Below are 16,469 nucleotides of genomic sequence, written 5' to 3'. Positions count from 1 at the left end.
CGTGATAATTTGCCGGGACGAAATTGTATTAAATGACACCGGTTGGCTTTTCACGCGTGATGAAGCACGCCGAAAATTTGCTACTCAAGAGTGAAAAAAAACCCCGTAAGTATTAAATGCATTTTCCCGGAAACTGATTGGGTCATAATTGTGTGAAATGTGTGACAGGTTTATTGGCGTGAAGAAACTCGATGCTGGCGCTTAACTTACCTAACACCTGGTTGAAGATTTTGTCGAAGTTCACCTCACTTTCCTTTTCCAGGTATTTGTGCATCACACTTCGAACACTGAAAAGGAGAGAGAAAAAGAAGTAAATTAAAAAATATTGAACTTGTTGTCTATTATCTATAGATCTGAATTATGACAAGGAAGTGTTCCCCTTTTAAATATTTTTTTTTGTTTTTATTGTGATATTCACTATGAATCTCAAGAAATCTTAGATAATTAGATAAAGTTATATGGCATAAAATAGTAATTTATGCAACAGTTTATAAAAAGATTTTTGTTTTCAGCAAGAGTTAACCAGTCTACATGCAAAAATATGCCGATGACCGCAGTTTAAGCCAAATCCATGCAGGGGACTTCATCGATTTAAAGGGTTTAAGTGTTTAGCCTTGTATGAGAATCATCTTTGGGAGTCAAAACATTGCATTTTAGCAGAACAAAATGCCTGTGTTGGGTCATTTTCGGCATAAAATCATTATTTTCATTTAAAAAAAAGCGTCAATTTTTTCTGCAAAATTGTCAAACCTGCATCGATTTCGCTGAAATCTTCACCATGTTATGACTCTCAACGATTTAATTGAAAATTGAACAATCAAAAATATTTATTATTTTTCTCATACAAGGCCAAAAACGTAAAAAAAACACTAGGCCGATGAGGCATTTTTGTGCTAGAGTCCAGAATGGTGCAATTTTTTTTGAAAAAAAAAAAACCTTTGAAAAAAATTAAAATTTGATTTAACCAAATTATAAAAATCAGTTTTTGATTGATTTTGTATGTTATTTTGGAAACTATTAGTTTGATATGCATTTTTTAAAAATGAAACTTTTATGAGAATTGTCTTAACAGCCAGTGTGTGTGTGTGTGTGTGTGTGTGTGGTCCAATCCAATTCCCGCTGGCTGGCAGCGAAATTATGGGAAAGTATAGTTTGTATCAGACTTGGGTTGAGCTGATACAGCTTATCTCAGTCCCGGGTATTAGGTGGTGACAGCCCTCGCGCTGCTTCTAATGACCCATTTCAGAATGGCAGAGATCCTAGCGGCCCAATTCCGAGGTCATTGGGCATTGTCTGGCCCCGCCTAAACATAGTACAAGAACCAGACGGGTCCTCGACCTATCTTTAAACTTCCAATCCCATCAGGCAAAACAGGGATCACCGCGTATTTAATGATTGTTGAAAAGTAGGCAAAATGTGAAAATTTCAGTTTGGATAGATCTCACCAAGTTTCTGATTTCTGGTAGTCCTAAGCACCCGGGAGTTGTCCCATATTTAGGCCGCTTGAGCGCTGCTTGATGACACTTCGGAAAATATTCCTTGGCAAACTGCTTTTATTTCTTTCGCACTATTTGATTTTTAAACTAGTTGAATACCACCCTTAGAACGAGATAGCCCACATCACACTAATACTACTGCAAGAGCGAAACCGCCGCGATGAACTGTCAAACCAGGGGGTAGCGAAGAAGTCGCCATCTTGGAAGTTCAGATAACAAACACTAAGAATCAGTATTATACATATTACTTTGGTAACACGAAGTGTGTTATCCTGGTTAAACTCAAAAGAACCATGCAAATGTGTAAAACCAAACTGAAAAATGTGTAATGCCGATTCTTAGTGTACGGGTGCACTGTTTGATCGACCCAAAGAAAAAAAAGCAAAAAAGGTAAACAGAAAAATCACTTTTTTCGATATGAATTTTCAGCTAATATTGGGATGGAATCTCCAAGGATATGATAGAATTTACCATCAGAGCAGTTCTCTAGGATTTCGGTCATTCGATTTTTTTTGTATTTTTTAATCCGACTGAAACTTTTTTGGTGCCTTCGGTATGCCCAAAGAAGCCATTTTGCATCATTAGTTTGTCCATATAATTTTCCATACAAATTTGGCAGCTGTCCATACAAAAATGATGTATGAAAATTCAAAAATCTGTATCTTTTGAAGGAATTTTTGATCGATTTGGTGTCTTCGGCAAAGTTGTAGGTATGGATACGGACTACACTAGAAAAAATAATACACGTAAAAAAATTTGGTGATTTTTTATTTAACTTTTGTCACTAAAACTTGATTTACAAAAAACACTATTTTTAATTTTTATTTTTGATATGTTTTAGAGGACATAAAATGCCAACTTTCAGAAATTTCAGGTTGTGCAAAAATCATTGACCGAGTTATGAATTTTTAATCAATACTGATTTTTCAAAAAATCGAAATTTTGGTCGTAAAAATTTTCAACTTCATTTTCGATGTAAAATTAAATTTGCAATCAAAAAGTACTTTAGTGAAATTTTGATAAAGTGCACCGTTTTCAAGTTATAGCCATATTTAAGTGACTTTTTTGAAAATAGTCGCAGTTTTTCATTTTTTAAAATTAGTGCACATGTTTGCCCTGTTTTGAAAAAATATTTTGAAAAGCTGAAAAATTCTCTATATTTTGCTTATTCGGACTTTGTTGATACGACCTTTAGTTGCTGAGATATTGCAATGCAAAGGTTTAAAAACAGGAAAATTGATGATTTCTAAGTCTCACCCAAACAACCCACCATTTTCTATCGTCAATATCTTAGCAACTAATGGTCCGATTTTCAATGTTAATATATGAAACATTTGTGAAATTTTCCGATCTTTTCGAAAAAAATATTTTTGGAATTTTCAAATCAAGACTAACATTTCAAAAAGGCCAAACATTCAATATTACGCCCTTTTAAAATGTTAGTCTTGATTTGAAAATTTTGAAAATATTTTTTTCGAAAAGATCGGAAAATTTCACAATTGTTTCATATATTAACATTGAAAATCGGACCATTAGTTGCTGAGATATTGACGATAGAAAATGGTGGGTTGTTTGGGTGAAACTTAGAAAACATCAATTTTCCTGTTTTTAAACCTTTGCATTGCAATATCTCAGCAACTAAAGGTCGTATCAACAAAGTCCGAATAAGCAAAATATAGAGAATTTTCTCAGCTTTTCAAAAATATTTTTTTCAAAACTGGGCAAACATGTGCACTAATTTTAAAAAATGAAAAACTGCGACTATTTTCAAAAAAGTCACTTAAATATGGCTATAACTTGAAAACGGTGCACTTTATCAAAATTTCACTAAAGTACTTTTGATTGCAAATTTGATTTTACATCGAAAAATGAAGTTGAAAAATTTTACGACCAAAATTTCGATTTTTGAAAAATCAGTATTGATTAAAAATTCATAACTCGGTCAATGATTTTGCACAACCTGGAAATTTCTGAAAAGTTGGCATTTTATGTCCTCTAAAACATATCAAAAAATAAAAAAAATTAAAAATAGTGTTTTTTTGTAAATCAAGTTTTAGTGATAAAAAGTTAAATAAAAAAATCACCAAATTTTTTTTACCGTGTATTATTTTTTTCCAGTGTAGTCCGTATCCATACCTACAACTTTGCCGAAGACACCAAATCGATCAAAAAATTCCTTCAAAAGATACAGATTTTTGAATTTTCATACATCATTTTTGTATGGACAGCTGCCAAATTTGTATGGAAAATTATATGGACAAACTAATGATGCAAAATGGCTTCTTTGGGCATACCGAAGGCACCAAAAAAGTTTCAGTCGGATTAAAAAATACAAAAATTAAAATTGAAGAAAAAAGACCGATTTCGTAGAGAATTGCTCATCAGCAATACAATTCACTTGTTTTTTTCAGATATTTATCGTTTGAATTGCGGGAAATTTGAAAATCAAAAACCCAAACAATGATTTGTTATGGGCTACCATTTGACAGCTAGTGCTAGGCTAGGCTAGGCTCTCATTTGACAACCGTGCTAATGTCGACTGTTGTCAGTTTGCTTAGATCGGAATAGGGTTGCCATCCCCCCGTGTCAAACCCTTGACCAAGCGGCGTAGAAAACAAAAATCGCGAAAAAACTGTCCAAATTCCCAAAATTGCAGGAAATCTTCACTTTCCACATGAAATCTACACATTGTATAATCTTTTCACTACTTTTCACGCGATTTACTATAAAAACTACCGACTAAATAATTCAAATTCCACGGACCGCACACCGCCAGCCTCTGCTCTAGATGGCAGGGCTGCCAACCTCCCCATGATAATTGTCTTAACAGCTAGTGCGTCAAAATTCCCGGGATTTTTTCAAAACCGGAAATTCCAGAATTCCGTATTTTTTTATAATTTGTCCCTGTTATTCCCGACATTTAAAAAAAACAAATTTTGGTCAGGATATACAGATTTAGTTATGGAAATAGTTTTACAGTTGAATACCTCATAATCAATTATAATTTTAAAGCATTATTCGGCATATATCACAATCAATTTGGTGTATTGGGGAAAACTGTTAAAACTGTTTACCGATCTGCAAAATGCTAGGCGCTATAAATATTTCCTATTTGACTTTATATATTTTTTAAAGGTTGAGATATTTCGTTTATTATTGATTTAATATTTGGAAAAAAAAATCAAATCAAATTATTTGCTATCAAACACTGACATCACAATTAGAAGAAGTGAAACGATATAAGACAGCTATTTAGCCATTTTTTGCATGATGTTTTGAACGACTTTGGTTAAAACAGGAACAGAACAAAACACTTTCAGATAACACCGATTTTTAAATTTATTGCTCTAAAATCTTCTTACCTATTCACACTGTATTCTTCTTAAGTACATTTTTAATCAATTTCATCTTATTGCACTCAAATTTCCTTCGAAATTTTGAAGTTTTTTGAAAAAAATATTTTTCTGCCACCTGTTTTTTTTTTGGGACAACTTTGAAAGGGGGGGAGGGGGTGTCAAAAACTTTAAATAAAATTTGTACCAGCCTTATTTAATTTGAATCACATTTTACTGCATTTAAAACTCAAAGCACAACAAAAAAACAAATAACTTATTTTAATAGCTATTTAAAAACTGTCGTTCTTGTTTAGATTGAAGTGTACATTATCACCAATTAATACGATTAAGCTAATTCTATGATTTTAAGCTTGAAAACATAACAAATATTATGAAAACATAAATTTTATGACTGTTCCAAAAAAATCCCGGAATTCCAAAAATATTTTTCCCGTTTCCCGGGAAATTCAAAACTCGGGAAATTTGGACCCCCTAAAGTAAACTTCAAATACAAAAAAAAACTAAACATTTTTCGACAATATCTAATTTTTCGAAAATATTTTTTACAGTGGTGTTTTTCTTCATTATGTTTTTCTTTTCGATTGCAATAAAACTGAACATTTTTCGAAAAAATACTTAGGCAAAAAAATAAAAAAGTTTTTACATTGAATTTACGAGCCATGGTATCAACATTTGAATGAGTGTTTCAAAATGCATTTTACACCTGCCCAGTTGTTTGCAATACCTAAGTATTGACGCTAATATATTTTTCTGCGAAAAAAAAGTTTTTGCGGTGCGGTACATTGGAATTTCCTAAAAATTCAAAATACTTTTAATCCAGCCCAAACATGCTAAATATGATCATAAATGCAGAAAAATGCGTTTTTGATTGTTTAAGTTGATTTGACTTCTATTTTCATTAAAATTTTGAAGATTTTTGAAAAAATATTTTTTTGCCCCCTGAATTTTCGGACCAATTTTGAAGGGGGGGGGGGGGCGACATAAACTTTGAAAAATATTTGCAACGGCCTTAGTTTTCAAAAAAAACGTGGATGCTTTCTAAATAAAATATTTTTAAATTGCGAAACATTTTTATCTTGAAATGCCTATAACATGAAAACAGTACACATTATCCAAAAAGTTGTAAAGTAATTTTTGATTGAAAATTTTATTTTGCATCTGAAAATGATTTCTGTTACTTGTTTACAATATTCCCGATTTTTTTTCCATAAATCGCATTTTTCCCCAAAAATCATTTTTTCCCGAAAATACAAGTTTCCCATTTTTTTATGAAATCACTTACCCGGTTCCACATTTTTCACCTTCCTACACTCTGGAGCAAAAGGAGCCTGTTTTGAAAATGTATCAATACGATTTCAGCATTTCAATTTTTATTTAAAAACGTTACCTAATCCACCTTTAGGTGGTTGGTGCCTTCCTCACATTCTTAATGTCAATACATTCAGTAAAAATAGCAACATTCCCCCTTAACATGTTTAACAAATCAACTTTATTACTCATTTATTTTGATAAGGTTCGCAGACCTTCAATATTTCTGGCTCATCGGCAAGGTCTGATAAAAAATCTATTCAACGATAGTTCGCATGGAAGATTCAGACAATATTTCTATTACAATAATTGAAATCCGGCTTCCAAAAAGTGTATAAATAACACTTAAGTGCTGATAACTTTTGATAGGCTTGTCCGATCTTGGATGTTTTAAACTCAATTGAAAGGTATTTCAATTATCTAACTAACGACGGGTTGCATAAGGGACCCGGACATCATTTTCATTAAAATATCTATGATCCGGCCTCCAAAAAGTGTATAAATAACACTTAAGTGCTAATAACTTTTGATAGGGTTGTCAGATCTTCAATGTTCATTGAAGTTCATTGGAAAGTTCTTTTTAATACCTTTCCGAAAATGTATAACATGATAGGTTTTCTTGCAAAAACCACCCTTTTTACAATCTTCCGGACATACGCCAAAATCGTTTTTTAGCATAACTTTTGAAGTACTCAACTAAACTTGCTGATTTTAAATAGAGACCTATGGGACCCCAAGACGGATCGAATGAGACTAATACGGTCAAAATCCGTTCATCCAGTCCGGAGATAATCGAGTGACAATTTTTTGTCCACCCACCTACACACATTCACACAGACATTTGCTCAGAACATGATTCTGAGTCGATATGTATACGTGAAGGTGGGTCTACAAGGTCAAATTAATAAGTTCATTTTTCGAGTGATCTTAAAGCCTTTCCTCAGTAAGGTGAGGAAGGCAAAAAAAGTTGAATTAAAAGCAGTCGGATTTTGTTTGCATGTATCTATTTTTTTTTTTTTTTTTTTTTCAAAAGTAATAATTATGAACTACAACTTTGCCAAAGACACCAAGTCGATCAGAAGATCCCTCCTCAAGTTACAAATTTTCGAATATTCACATTGGCATTTTGCCTTCCTCACTGAGGTAAGGCTATAATCCTGCTCGAAAAATGAACTTTTGAAATACAGCTCGTAGACCTATATTCATGTATACCTATCGACTCAGAATCGAAAACTGAACAAATGTCTGTGTGTGTGTGTGTATGTATGTATGTGTTCAAAATTCTTGCCAAGTTTTCTCAGCACTGGCTGGACCGATTTTGATCAAACCGGTTGCATTCGACTTGGTTTAGGGTCCCATACATCGCTATTGAATTGTTTGAAGTTTCGATAAGTAGTTCAAAAGTTATATATAAAAATGTGTTTTCACATTTATCCGGATCTCACTTATATGCATGAAAACTATGTCCGGATCCATCATCTAACCCATCGTTGGTTAGGTAATCAAAAGACCTTTCCAACGAGTCCAAAACATTGAAGATCTGGCAACCCTGTCTCGAGTTACGACCACTTAAGTGATATTTATGTACTTTTTTGAAGCTGAATCTCACTTAAATGTATGTAAACGAAGTCCGGATCCACCATCCGACCCATCGTTGGTTAGGTAATCGAAAAACCTTTCCAACGAATCCAAAACACCGAAGATCTGGCAACCCTGTCTCGAGATATGGCCACATAAGTGATATTGATGCTCTTTTTCGAAGCCGGATCTCACTTAAATGTATGTAAACTATGTCCGGATCCACCATCCGACCCATCGTTGGTTAGGTTATCGAAAAACCTTTCCAACGAATCCAAAACACCGAAGATCTGGCAACCCTGTTTTGAGATATGGCCACATATGTGATATTGATGCTCTTTTTCGAAGCCTGATCTCACTTAAATGTATGTAAACTATGTCCGGATCCACCATCCGACCCATCGTTGGTTAGGTAATCGAAAAACCTTTCCAATGAGTCCAAAACATTGAAGATCTGGCAACCATGTCTCGAGATATGGCCACATAAGTGATATTTATGTACTTTTTTGAAGCTGAATCTCACTTAAATGTATGTAAACGAAGTCCGGATCCACCATCCGACCCATCGTTGGTTAGGTAATTGAAAAACCTTTCCAACGAATCCAAAACACCGAAGATCTGGCAACCCTGTGTAACGCACCTAAGTTCCTACCTAAAATCGCATCCTCACCCACGCCCAGACCTTTCTTCTAAGTTTATGAGCCAGACGTACATGTACCCCGCCCAGCAACAAGGCTGGCGAGGTATCACTAAGCCAGGGGTCCGTCTCTCCACTACTCTCTCTTTAGAACAAATAAAAAGTGAGAGAGAAATTCAAGGAGGCTCTCACTAATTGACTATTTGAGGGAGACTCTCACTAATTGACTAATTTCCCCAGGTAGTGACCTTGGCATTCCTGCCCTCGTTTGACTCGGGATATGGCCACTTAAGTGATATTGATGCTCTTTTTCGAAGCCGGATCTCACTTAAATGTATGTAAACTATGTCCGGATCCACCATCCGACCCATCGTTGGGTAGGTAATCGAAAAACCATTCCAACGAGTCCAAAACATTGAAGATCTGGCAACCATGTCTCGAGATATGTCCACTTAAGTGATATTGATGTACTTTTGGAAGCCGGATCTCGCTTAAATGTATGTAAACTATGTCCGGATCCACCATCCGACCCATCGTTGGTTAGGTAATCGAAAAACCTTTCCAACGAATCCAAAACACCGAAGATCTGGCAACCCTGTCTCGAGATATGGCCACATAAGTGATATTGATGATCTTTTTCGAAGCCGGATCTCACTTAAATGTATGTAAACTATGTCCGGATCCACCATCCGACCCATCGTTGGTTAGGTAATCGAAAAACCTTTCCAACGAATCCAAAACACCGAAGATCTGGCAACCCTGTTTTGAGATATGGCCACATAAGTGATATTGATGCTCTTTTTCGAAGCCGGATCTCACTTAAATGTATGTAAACTATGTCCGGATCCACCATCCGACCCATCGTTGGTTAGGTAATCGAAAAACCTTTCCAATGAGTCCAAAACATTGAAGATCTGGCAACCATGTCTCGAGATATGTCCACTTAAGTGATATTGATGTACTTTTTGGAAGCCGGATCTCACTTAAATGTATGTAAACTATGTCCGGATCCACCATCCGACCCATCGTTGGTTAGGTAATCGAAAAACCTTTCCAACGAATCCAAAACACCGAAGATCTGGCAACCCTGTCTCGAGATATGGCCACTTAAGTGATATTGGAACATTGAAGATCTGGCAACCTTGTCTCGAGTTATGATTACTTAAGTTATATGTGTGTACGTTTTTTTCTGGATTCAAAAAAATATCTGAAATATGTGTCCAAACCACTCATATTACCCATTGTTGGTAAAAAAAAGAGGAAGGCATCAACCACATAGGTGGATTAAGTTAGTTTTTAACACATGAACCTGCACAGTAAAAAATGTTTAATATTGGAAGGTATTTTGCAATTTTGTATGCTCCATAATTTTGTTTAATCTTCGAACTTGAACAATTCTCTACCAAAACCGGAAATGGATTTTATTTGTATTTTTTTATTTGGCTCAAACTTTTTGGGGACCTTCCATATGACCAAAGAAGCTATTTTGTGTCATTGGTTCACCCACACACAAAAAAAATCAATTCTCGTAATCGTGAATTAAGTTCACGAATGTGAGAACCACGAAGGAATTTATTCATGAGTATGGTGTATTGCACTATAAACGTGCATATATTCCAACGTGGTTCTCGAATTCGTGAACTCAATTCACGATTTCGAGAATAGTTTGGCTGCTGTCCATACAAAAATGGTACGTAAATATTCAACCAGCTGTAACTATTACGTGAATTTTCGGATCAGTTGTAGGTATTGTTCAGGACTTTTGAGAAAAAAATAGGTACACGGAAAAAAAAATTTGCAGATTTTTTTATCAACTTTTTTTTTACTAAAACTCAATTTCCCAAAATACGTATTTTTTGATTTTCGAGATTTTTTGATATGTTTTAGGGAACAAAAATCCGCAACTTTTGAGCCATAGAGAAACATTGCCAAAAAATCTGCCGCTGAGTTGAATTTTTGAAAAAAAATAGTGATTTTTTTAATGTTAAATTGAATTTCCAATCGAAAAGTACTTTACAGATTTTTTGATAAAGGGCTCTGTTTTCAAGATATAGCCATCGAAAGTTTGACTTCAGCGAAATATTTGCAGTTTTTTGATTTTTAAAAATAGTGACGATGAGAGACCATTTCTAAAAATATTTTTTTTAAAGTTCAGAAAATTTTCTAAGAAGAGACATTGAAGATTGGACCTCTGGTTGCTGAAATACAGCGGCTTAAAGAAAAAGAAACATGAAAATTGAAGTTTTCTACGTCTCACCTCAAAAACCCACCATTTTCTAATGTCGGTATCTTCGCAACTAATGGTCCGATTTTCAATGTTAAAATATGAAACATTCGTGAAATTTTCCGATCCATTAAAAAAAAATATTTTGAAAATTTTTAAATCAAAACTGGCATTTTAAATGGGCGTAATATTCAATGTTTGGCCCTTTTAAAATGTTAGTCTTGATTTAATTTTTTTCAATTTTTTTTTTTTTAAAGATCGGAAAATTTTACTATTGTGTAAAGTACATTTCGAATGGAAATTCAATTTTACATTAAAAAATTACGTAAAATTTGTTTTTGCATAAAATTCTGACTTTTTCCAAAAATCACTATTTTTTCAAAAAAAATATAACTCGGAAGCAGATTTTTTAACCATCTTTCTCTAAAACATCGACGATCTGACAACCCTATCAAAAGTACTTAGGTGTTGTTTATGAACTTTTTGGAGGCTGGATCTCAGACATGTTGCTATTTTTACTGAATGTATTGACTTTATGAATGTGAGGAAGGCACCAACCACCTAAAGGTGAATTAAGTAACGTTTTTTATGACCAGCCCGCAAAAATGCTTAACACTTGATTACAGTTACGCTATTGTCAATGGGTAATTCTCCGCCAACTCACACAGCAGTTGCCCCGACCCCTCTTCGATTTGCGTGAAACTTTGTTCTAAGGGGTAACTTTTGTCCCTGATCACGAATCCGAGGTCCGTTTTTTGATATCTCGTGACGGAGGGGCGGTACGACCCCTTCCATTTTTGAACATGCGAAAAAAGAGGTGTTTTTCAATAATTTGCAGCCTGAAACGGTGATGAGATAGAAATTTGGTGTCAAAGGGACTTTTATGTAAAATTAGACGCCGATTTGATGGCGTACTCAGAATTCCGAAAAAAACGTATTTTTCATCGAAAAAAACACTAAAAAGGTTTTAAAAATTCTCCCATTTTCCGTTACTCGATTGTAAAAAATTTTGAAACATATCATTTTATGGGAAATTTAATGTACTTTTCGAATCTACATTGACCCAGAAGGGTCATTTTTTTATTTAGAACAAAATTTTTCATTTTAAAATTTCGTGTTTTTTCTAACTTTGCAGGGTTATATTTTAGAGTGTAACAATGTTCTACAAAGTTGTAGAGCAGACAATTTCAAAAATTTTGATATATAGACATAAGGGGTTTGCTTATAAACATTACGAATTATCGCGATTTTACGAAAAAGAAGTTTTGAAAAAGTTGGTCGTCATGGATCATGGCCGTTCATGGTCACCCGCGACAGCCACGGACGACGAAACAAAGAGAAACGCAAAATGTAACTGAATTCATGAAACAAATCCTCTGATTCAAGCATTTTATAATCAATTTAAACCTTTCGTAAGTTACCCTCGAAAAGCCAGTCATGCAGGCTGATTCGTAGTCAGGTGACTCTCTAAAGAGCAATTGTTGCCTGCAAAGATTGACGTCAACGTAGGCCATGCGTGAAAGGTTCTAGCGCGACATCACATTTCGCAGTAGCTCACCGCTGGGAAGAAGTATTTAGCATCGCAATATTTATCAGCAAATAGCAGGCGCCGGCTGCAGTTTGCTTACCTATTTTACGGTCGAATGATTCACCTGCGGTATTGAACGTATGTTAACCTTTGATTTTTTTTATTCAATGCGTTGTGCAAATTGTGGAAAATTTCCCCCTCACTTTTCAAGTCATGTTTATTCATTATGTAAGGCACTTTTTTGGGGGCGGGCTTCCGGAAATTAATCAGATTACAAGTGGATGGCCACACTCTGCTTCAATGTTTTTTTTCGGGACCAACCCCGAATTTTGAGATTTTCTGTGTGTCCTTCTCGGAAATGGTTCAGGTTGAGCTCCCCCCAAAAACGACCACTTCAAGAGGAAAGACAAATTCTAGGACGTTACATCTACCGGAGGGTTTACTAGAAGAGGACACTTTTCTTTTTTGGGGCTCGCCTGGCAACCCTGAAATCATCAAAGAATATCATCAAAGTGATCTGCCAAAGACAAGAGGAGAGACACACCGAAATGATGGCGCAAAATTCGGGTCACTAATCACCCACAATTTGGCCTCGGGAAAACGATAAGCCGGTAATATCGATTACCCTCCGTGCAAAACCCTTGTCCAGCTGGACTATTTCCCGTCCCCAGAAAGATGAGACTAAGGGAAAAAGTTATTTCATCAATTTGGGTTTGGTTTTTCCGCTGCTATCTGGTGCGATCTAGTTGGACAGATTTTGGCTTCCGGCGAAAAAGTGAGTCCATTTTCCTCCCACGATGAGTTGGGCACTTTTTTTTTCGCTCGGTGCGGTTTAGCTAGACCACACGTGCGAAAAGGTCAAATCGATCGATTTGGCGACAGATGCCGCCTCTATCTCTAGTTGGCCATGATTTTGGAATTTTAGAACGGGTTTTTTGGGAGGGAAATTGGTCGTCAAAAATTGATGAGATTTTGTGTGCGTTACTTGTGGGAAAATCTGCACCCATCAACCTTGTGGGGAAATTGTTCGAAGAAGATAGCCATATTAAATATTGAAGCTCAATAATTACCTGAATTTAGGGATAGTTTAACCGATCCTTATGTCTGATGAAAGGTGTTGTGAATAATTTATAGTGCGAAATTGTCCTCTTCTATAAATTTATAATTTGGGAAAAGACGGATGATCATCAGAGAAGACCACATAAAGGTTAATGGCCCCTTTTGAGAACTTGTGCACTGTGCAGTTTGTCCGACTTTGAATTAAAAAAATAGAGCACATTTAATCATTTTTTCTACATCCTATCATAAAAATACTTACTCAGTTCAGGGTAAAAGTGCATAAGTTAATCAGTATTTTTTTTTTAATTTTCCCTCCAAATAAAAGAGAAAGAGTTACTTTAAATCAATGAGGCTCAATGAAAAATACTTATTTAAAAATAATTTTGACATAATGCATTCTTATTTCTTTCTATTAAGAATATTATTTTTCAAAGGTCATATAAAATGCAAGCATCTTCCTTCATTCAACATTTCAGAAAAATCTATTAATTTAAAGGCTTTAAGACAAAGTGTTCTCACTAAATTTGATGGGATTCGATCTTAAAGCTGGCAAAATATCAACTTTTCAACCAATTATTTAAATTGATCTGAAATCTTAAAAAAAATAAAAAAAATAGTAAAATATTATTAAAAAATCCTACCTTGCCAATATTTATGCCCAGTTTTATTTTTTCGCCGCTTGTGTAATATCTTGTGAAACTTCCTATCTATTTACAGCAGACGCCTCACAAGATAGCACACAAGCAACGATTTAAAAAAAAAATACAATTTATGTTCAATCTTTCAAATATTACATTAATTTCATAAAAAATTGAGGATTGAAAAAAAAGTTTTATTTTTCTCTTTTTGATGATTTACATCAAAACATTAATGTTTTGAAACAACTTATAAAATTTCGTAACGTTTGGTAACCTACATCGCGAATACAAAAACAAAGCATTAAACAACACAAATGAACAAATCATTAAATAACACAAAATAAAATATTGCAAAAAACTTAATAGCCAAAATAACTTTTTTTAAACTTAAATTTCAGCTATATATTTTTCTCAAAACAAAATATTTTAGAATCTTATATATTTGTTTATTGAATTCTCGATTAAAACTCATAAATTGTAATTGGAAATCAAAATAAAAATCCTTGGGCTGAAAACTTCAAAAATTGTTAAGATAAAATCACATTTTAGAAATAATTCTCACCTGAAAAAAATGTTCTCAAGTTTTGAGAAAATGTCAAAACATTTTTTTCAAAGCTTTCTTGCTTGAAAACTGTTACCAGATATATGAGCAACTCTCTACAAAATCGGCCGATTTCAACTTTTTATTTTTTTTTTGTATTTTTTGATTTGACTTAAACTTTGTAGGGGCCTTCGCTATGACCAAATAAGCAATTTTGCGTCATTGGTTCACCCATACAAGTCTCCATACAATTTTGGCTGCTGTCCATACAAAAATGGTATGTAAATATTCGAACACCTGTAACTTTTGAGTGAATTTTCTGATCAATTTGGTGTCTTCGGCAAAGTTGTAGGTATTGTTGAGGACTTTTGAGAAAGAAAAGCACACGGAAAAAAAATTGAAGATTTTTAAATCAACTTTTTTTCCACTAAAACTCAATTTCCCAAAATACGTATTTTTTGATTATCGAGATTTTTTGATATGTTTTAGGTGACAAAATCCGCAACTTTTTAGCCAAACAGAAACATGGTCAAACAATCTGCCGCCGAGTTATGAATTCTTGAAAAAACAGTGATTTTTGGAAAAAATCGAAGTTTCATGCAAAAACAAGTTTGACATTATGTTTTAATGCAAAATTGAATTTACAATCGAAAAATATTTTACAGAAAGGGCCAAACATTGAATATTACGCCCATTTAAAATGTTATTCTTAATTTAAATGTTTTCAAAATAAATTTTTGGGGAAAGATCGGAAAATTTAACTAATTTTTCATGTATTAAAATCGGACCATTATTTGCTGAGATTTGGTCATTAGAAAATGGTGGTTTGTTTTGGTGAGATTTAGAAAACTTCAATTTTCGTGTTTCTTTTTCTTAAAGCGGCTCTATCTCAGCAACCCGAGGTCCAATCTTCAAAGTCTCTTAGCCAATTTTTTAGCAAATTTGTCTGAACTTTTCAAAAAAAATATTTTTAGAAACGGTCACTCATGGTCACTATTTTTAAAACTTGAAAAACTGCAAATATATACCTTGAAAACGGAGCCCTTTGTCAAAAAATCTGTAGAGTACTTTTCGATTGCAAATTCAATTTTGCATTAAAAATAATGTTAAACTTGTTCAAACTTGTCAATCACTGTTTTTTTTTAAATTCATAAAAAAGTTGATTAAAAAGCTGCATTTTTTTCCGTGTACCTGTTTTTTTCTCAAAAGTCCTCAACAATACCTACAACTTTGCCGAAGACACCAAATTAACCAGAAAATTAACTCAAAAGTTACAGCTGTTTGAATACTTACATACCATTTTTGTATGGACAGCAGCCAAAATTGTATGGAGACTTGTATGGATGAACCAATCACACAAAATAGTTTATTTGGTCATCAAAAAATCAAAAATCAAAATCAAAAAATACAAATAAAATCCATTTCCGGTTTTGGTAGAGAATTGCTCATATGTTGAAAAAACTCATGGAGTTTTAGTTATTGAAAAAAATAAATAAAATAATCATAAAAAAGCAATAGAATACAAAAAAGTGAGCAAAAATCGTTTGATTGTGATTCGACTATCCAAAGTGATTTTTTTCTGTCTAGTTTTTCCTTGAAAAGAAGACGTTTTTAAATTGAGTTATCTCGAGATTTTTTTTTCAAACCATTAAAGTTTTTGAATTGTATCCTTTTTACTTGAAAATGGCTTTTACTTTTGACCCAAATGTCCAAAGTTATTTTTTTCAAAAACGAAATATTTATTTTTTTAAGCTTCGAAAGTGCTCAAAACATCGCTTTTCTCTAAAACTTGGACTAAGTTGCTTGGATTGGCACGCCCAACAATTTTCTAGAAGAGATAGAAAATCCATAACATAGTTTTGAAAAGTTAGATTTTAAAAAATACCCTAGCTCTTCTGAAAACATCAAAGTTCCAAAACTTCCCATTTTTTTCTCGGAAAATCCATTTTCCACTTAATTTTGCGATCTGGACCACTGTGCATTGTGTTACATTCAAACATTTCTAGTATCAAAATCGATCAATATTTTTAAAATATTTCATCCATTTAAACTTCGAACTCTCATCAAGACTAATTGAATCCTTACGCTCGTGACAACCAAACTC

At 33.8% G+C, this 16,469-nt stretch overlaps 1 protein-coding gene across 6 annotated transcripts in view; it reads right to left on the bottom strand.

Annotated features, from left to right (window-relative positions):
• Positions 1–16,469, bottom strand: part of LOC6036095 (G protein-coupled receptor kinase 1) — a 301,613-nt gene that overhangs the window by 182,291 nt on the left and 102,853 nt on the right. For all 6 annotated transcript variants that reach the window (XM_038255303.1, XM_038255309.1, XM_038255304.1 and 3 more), the window contains exon 3: positions 211–287. In XM_038255303.1, coding sequence (XP_038111231.1) covers positions 211–287 — 77 coding nt within the window. The remainder of the gene's footprint in view (positions 1–210; positions 288–16,469) is intronic.

Source organism: Culex quinquefasciatus, chromosome 2 (assembly GCF_015732765.1).
Source record: "Culex quinquefasciatus strain JHB chromosome 2, VPISU_Cqui_1.0_pri_paternal, whole genome shotgun sequence".
NCBI classification, from domain to species: Eukaryota; Metazoa; Arthropoda; class Insecta; order Diptera; family Culicidae; genus Culex; species Culex quinquefasciatus.
Note: the sequence above shows the minus strand (reverse complement) of the source record. Positions and strands in the feature narration are given on the sequence as shown.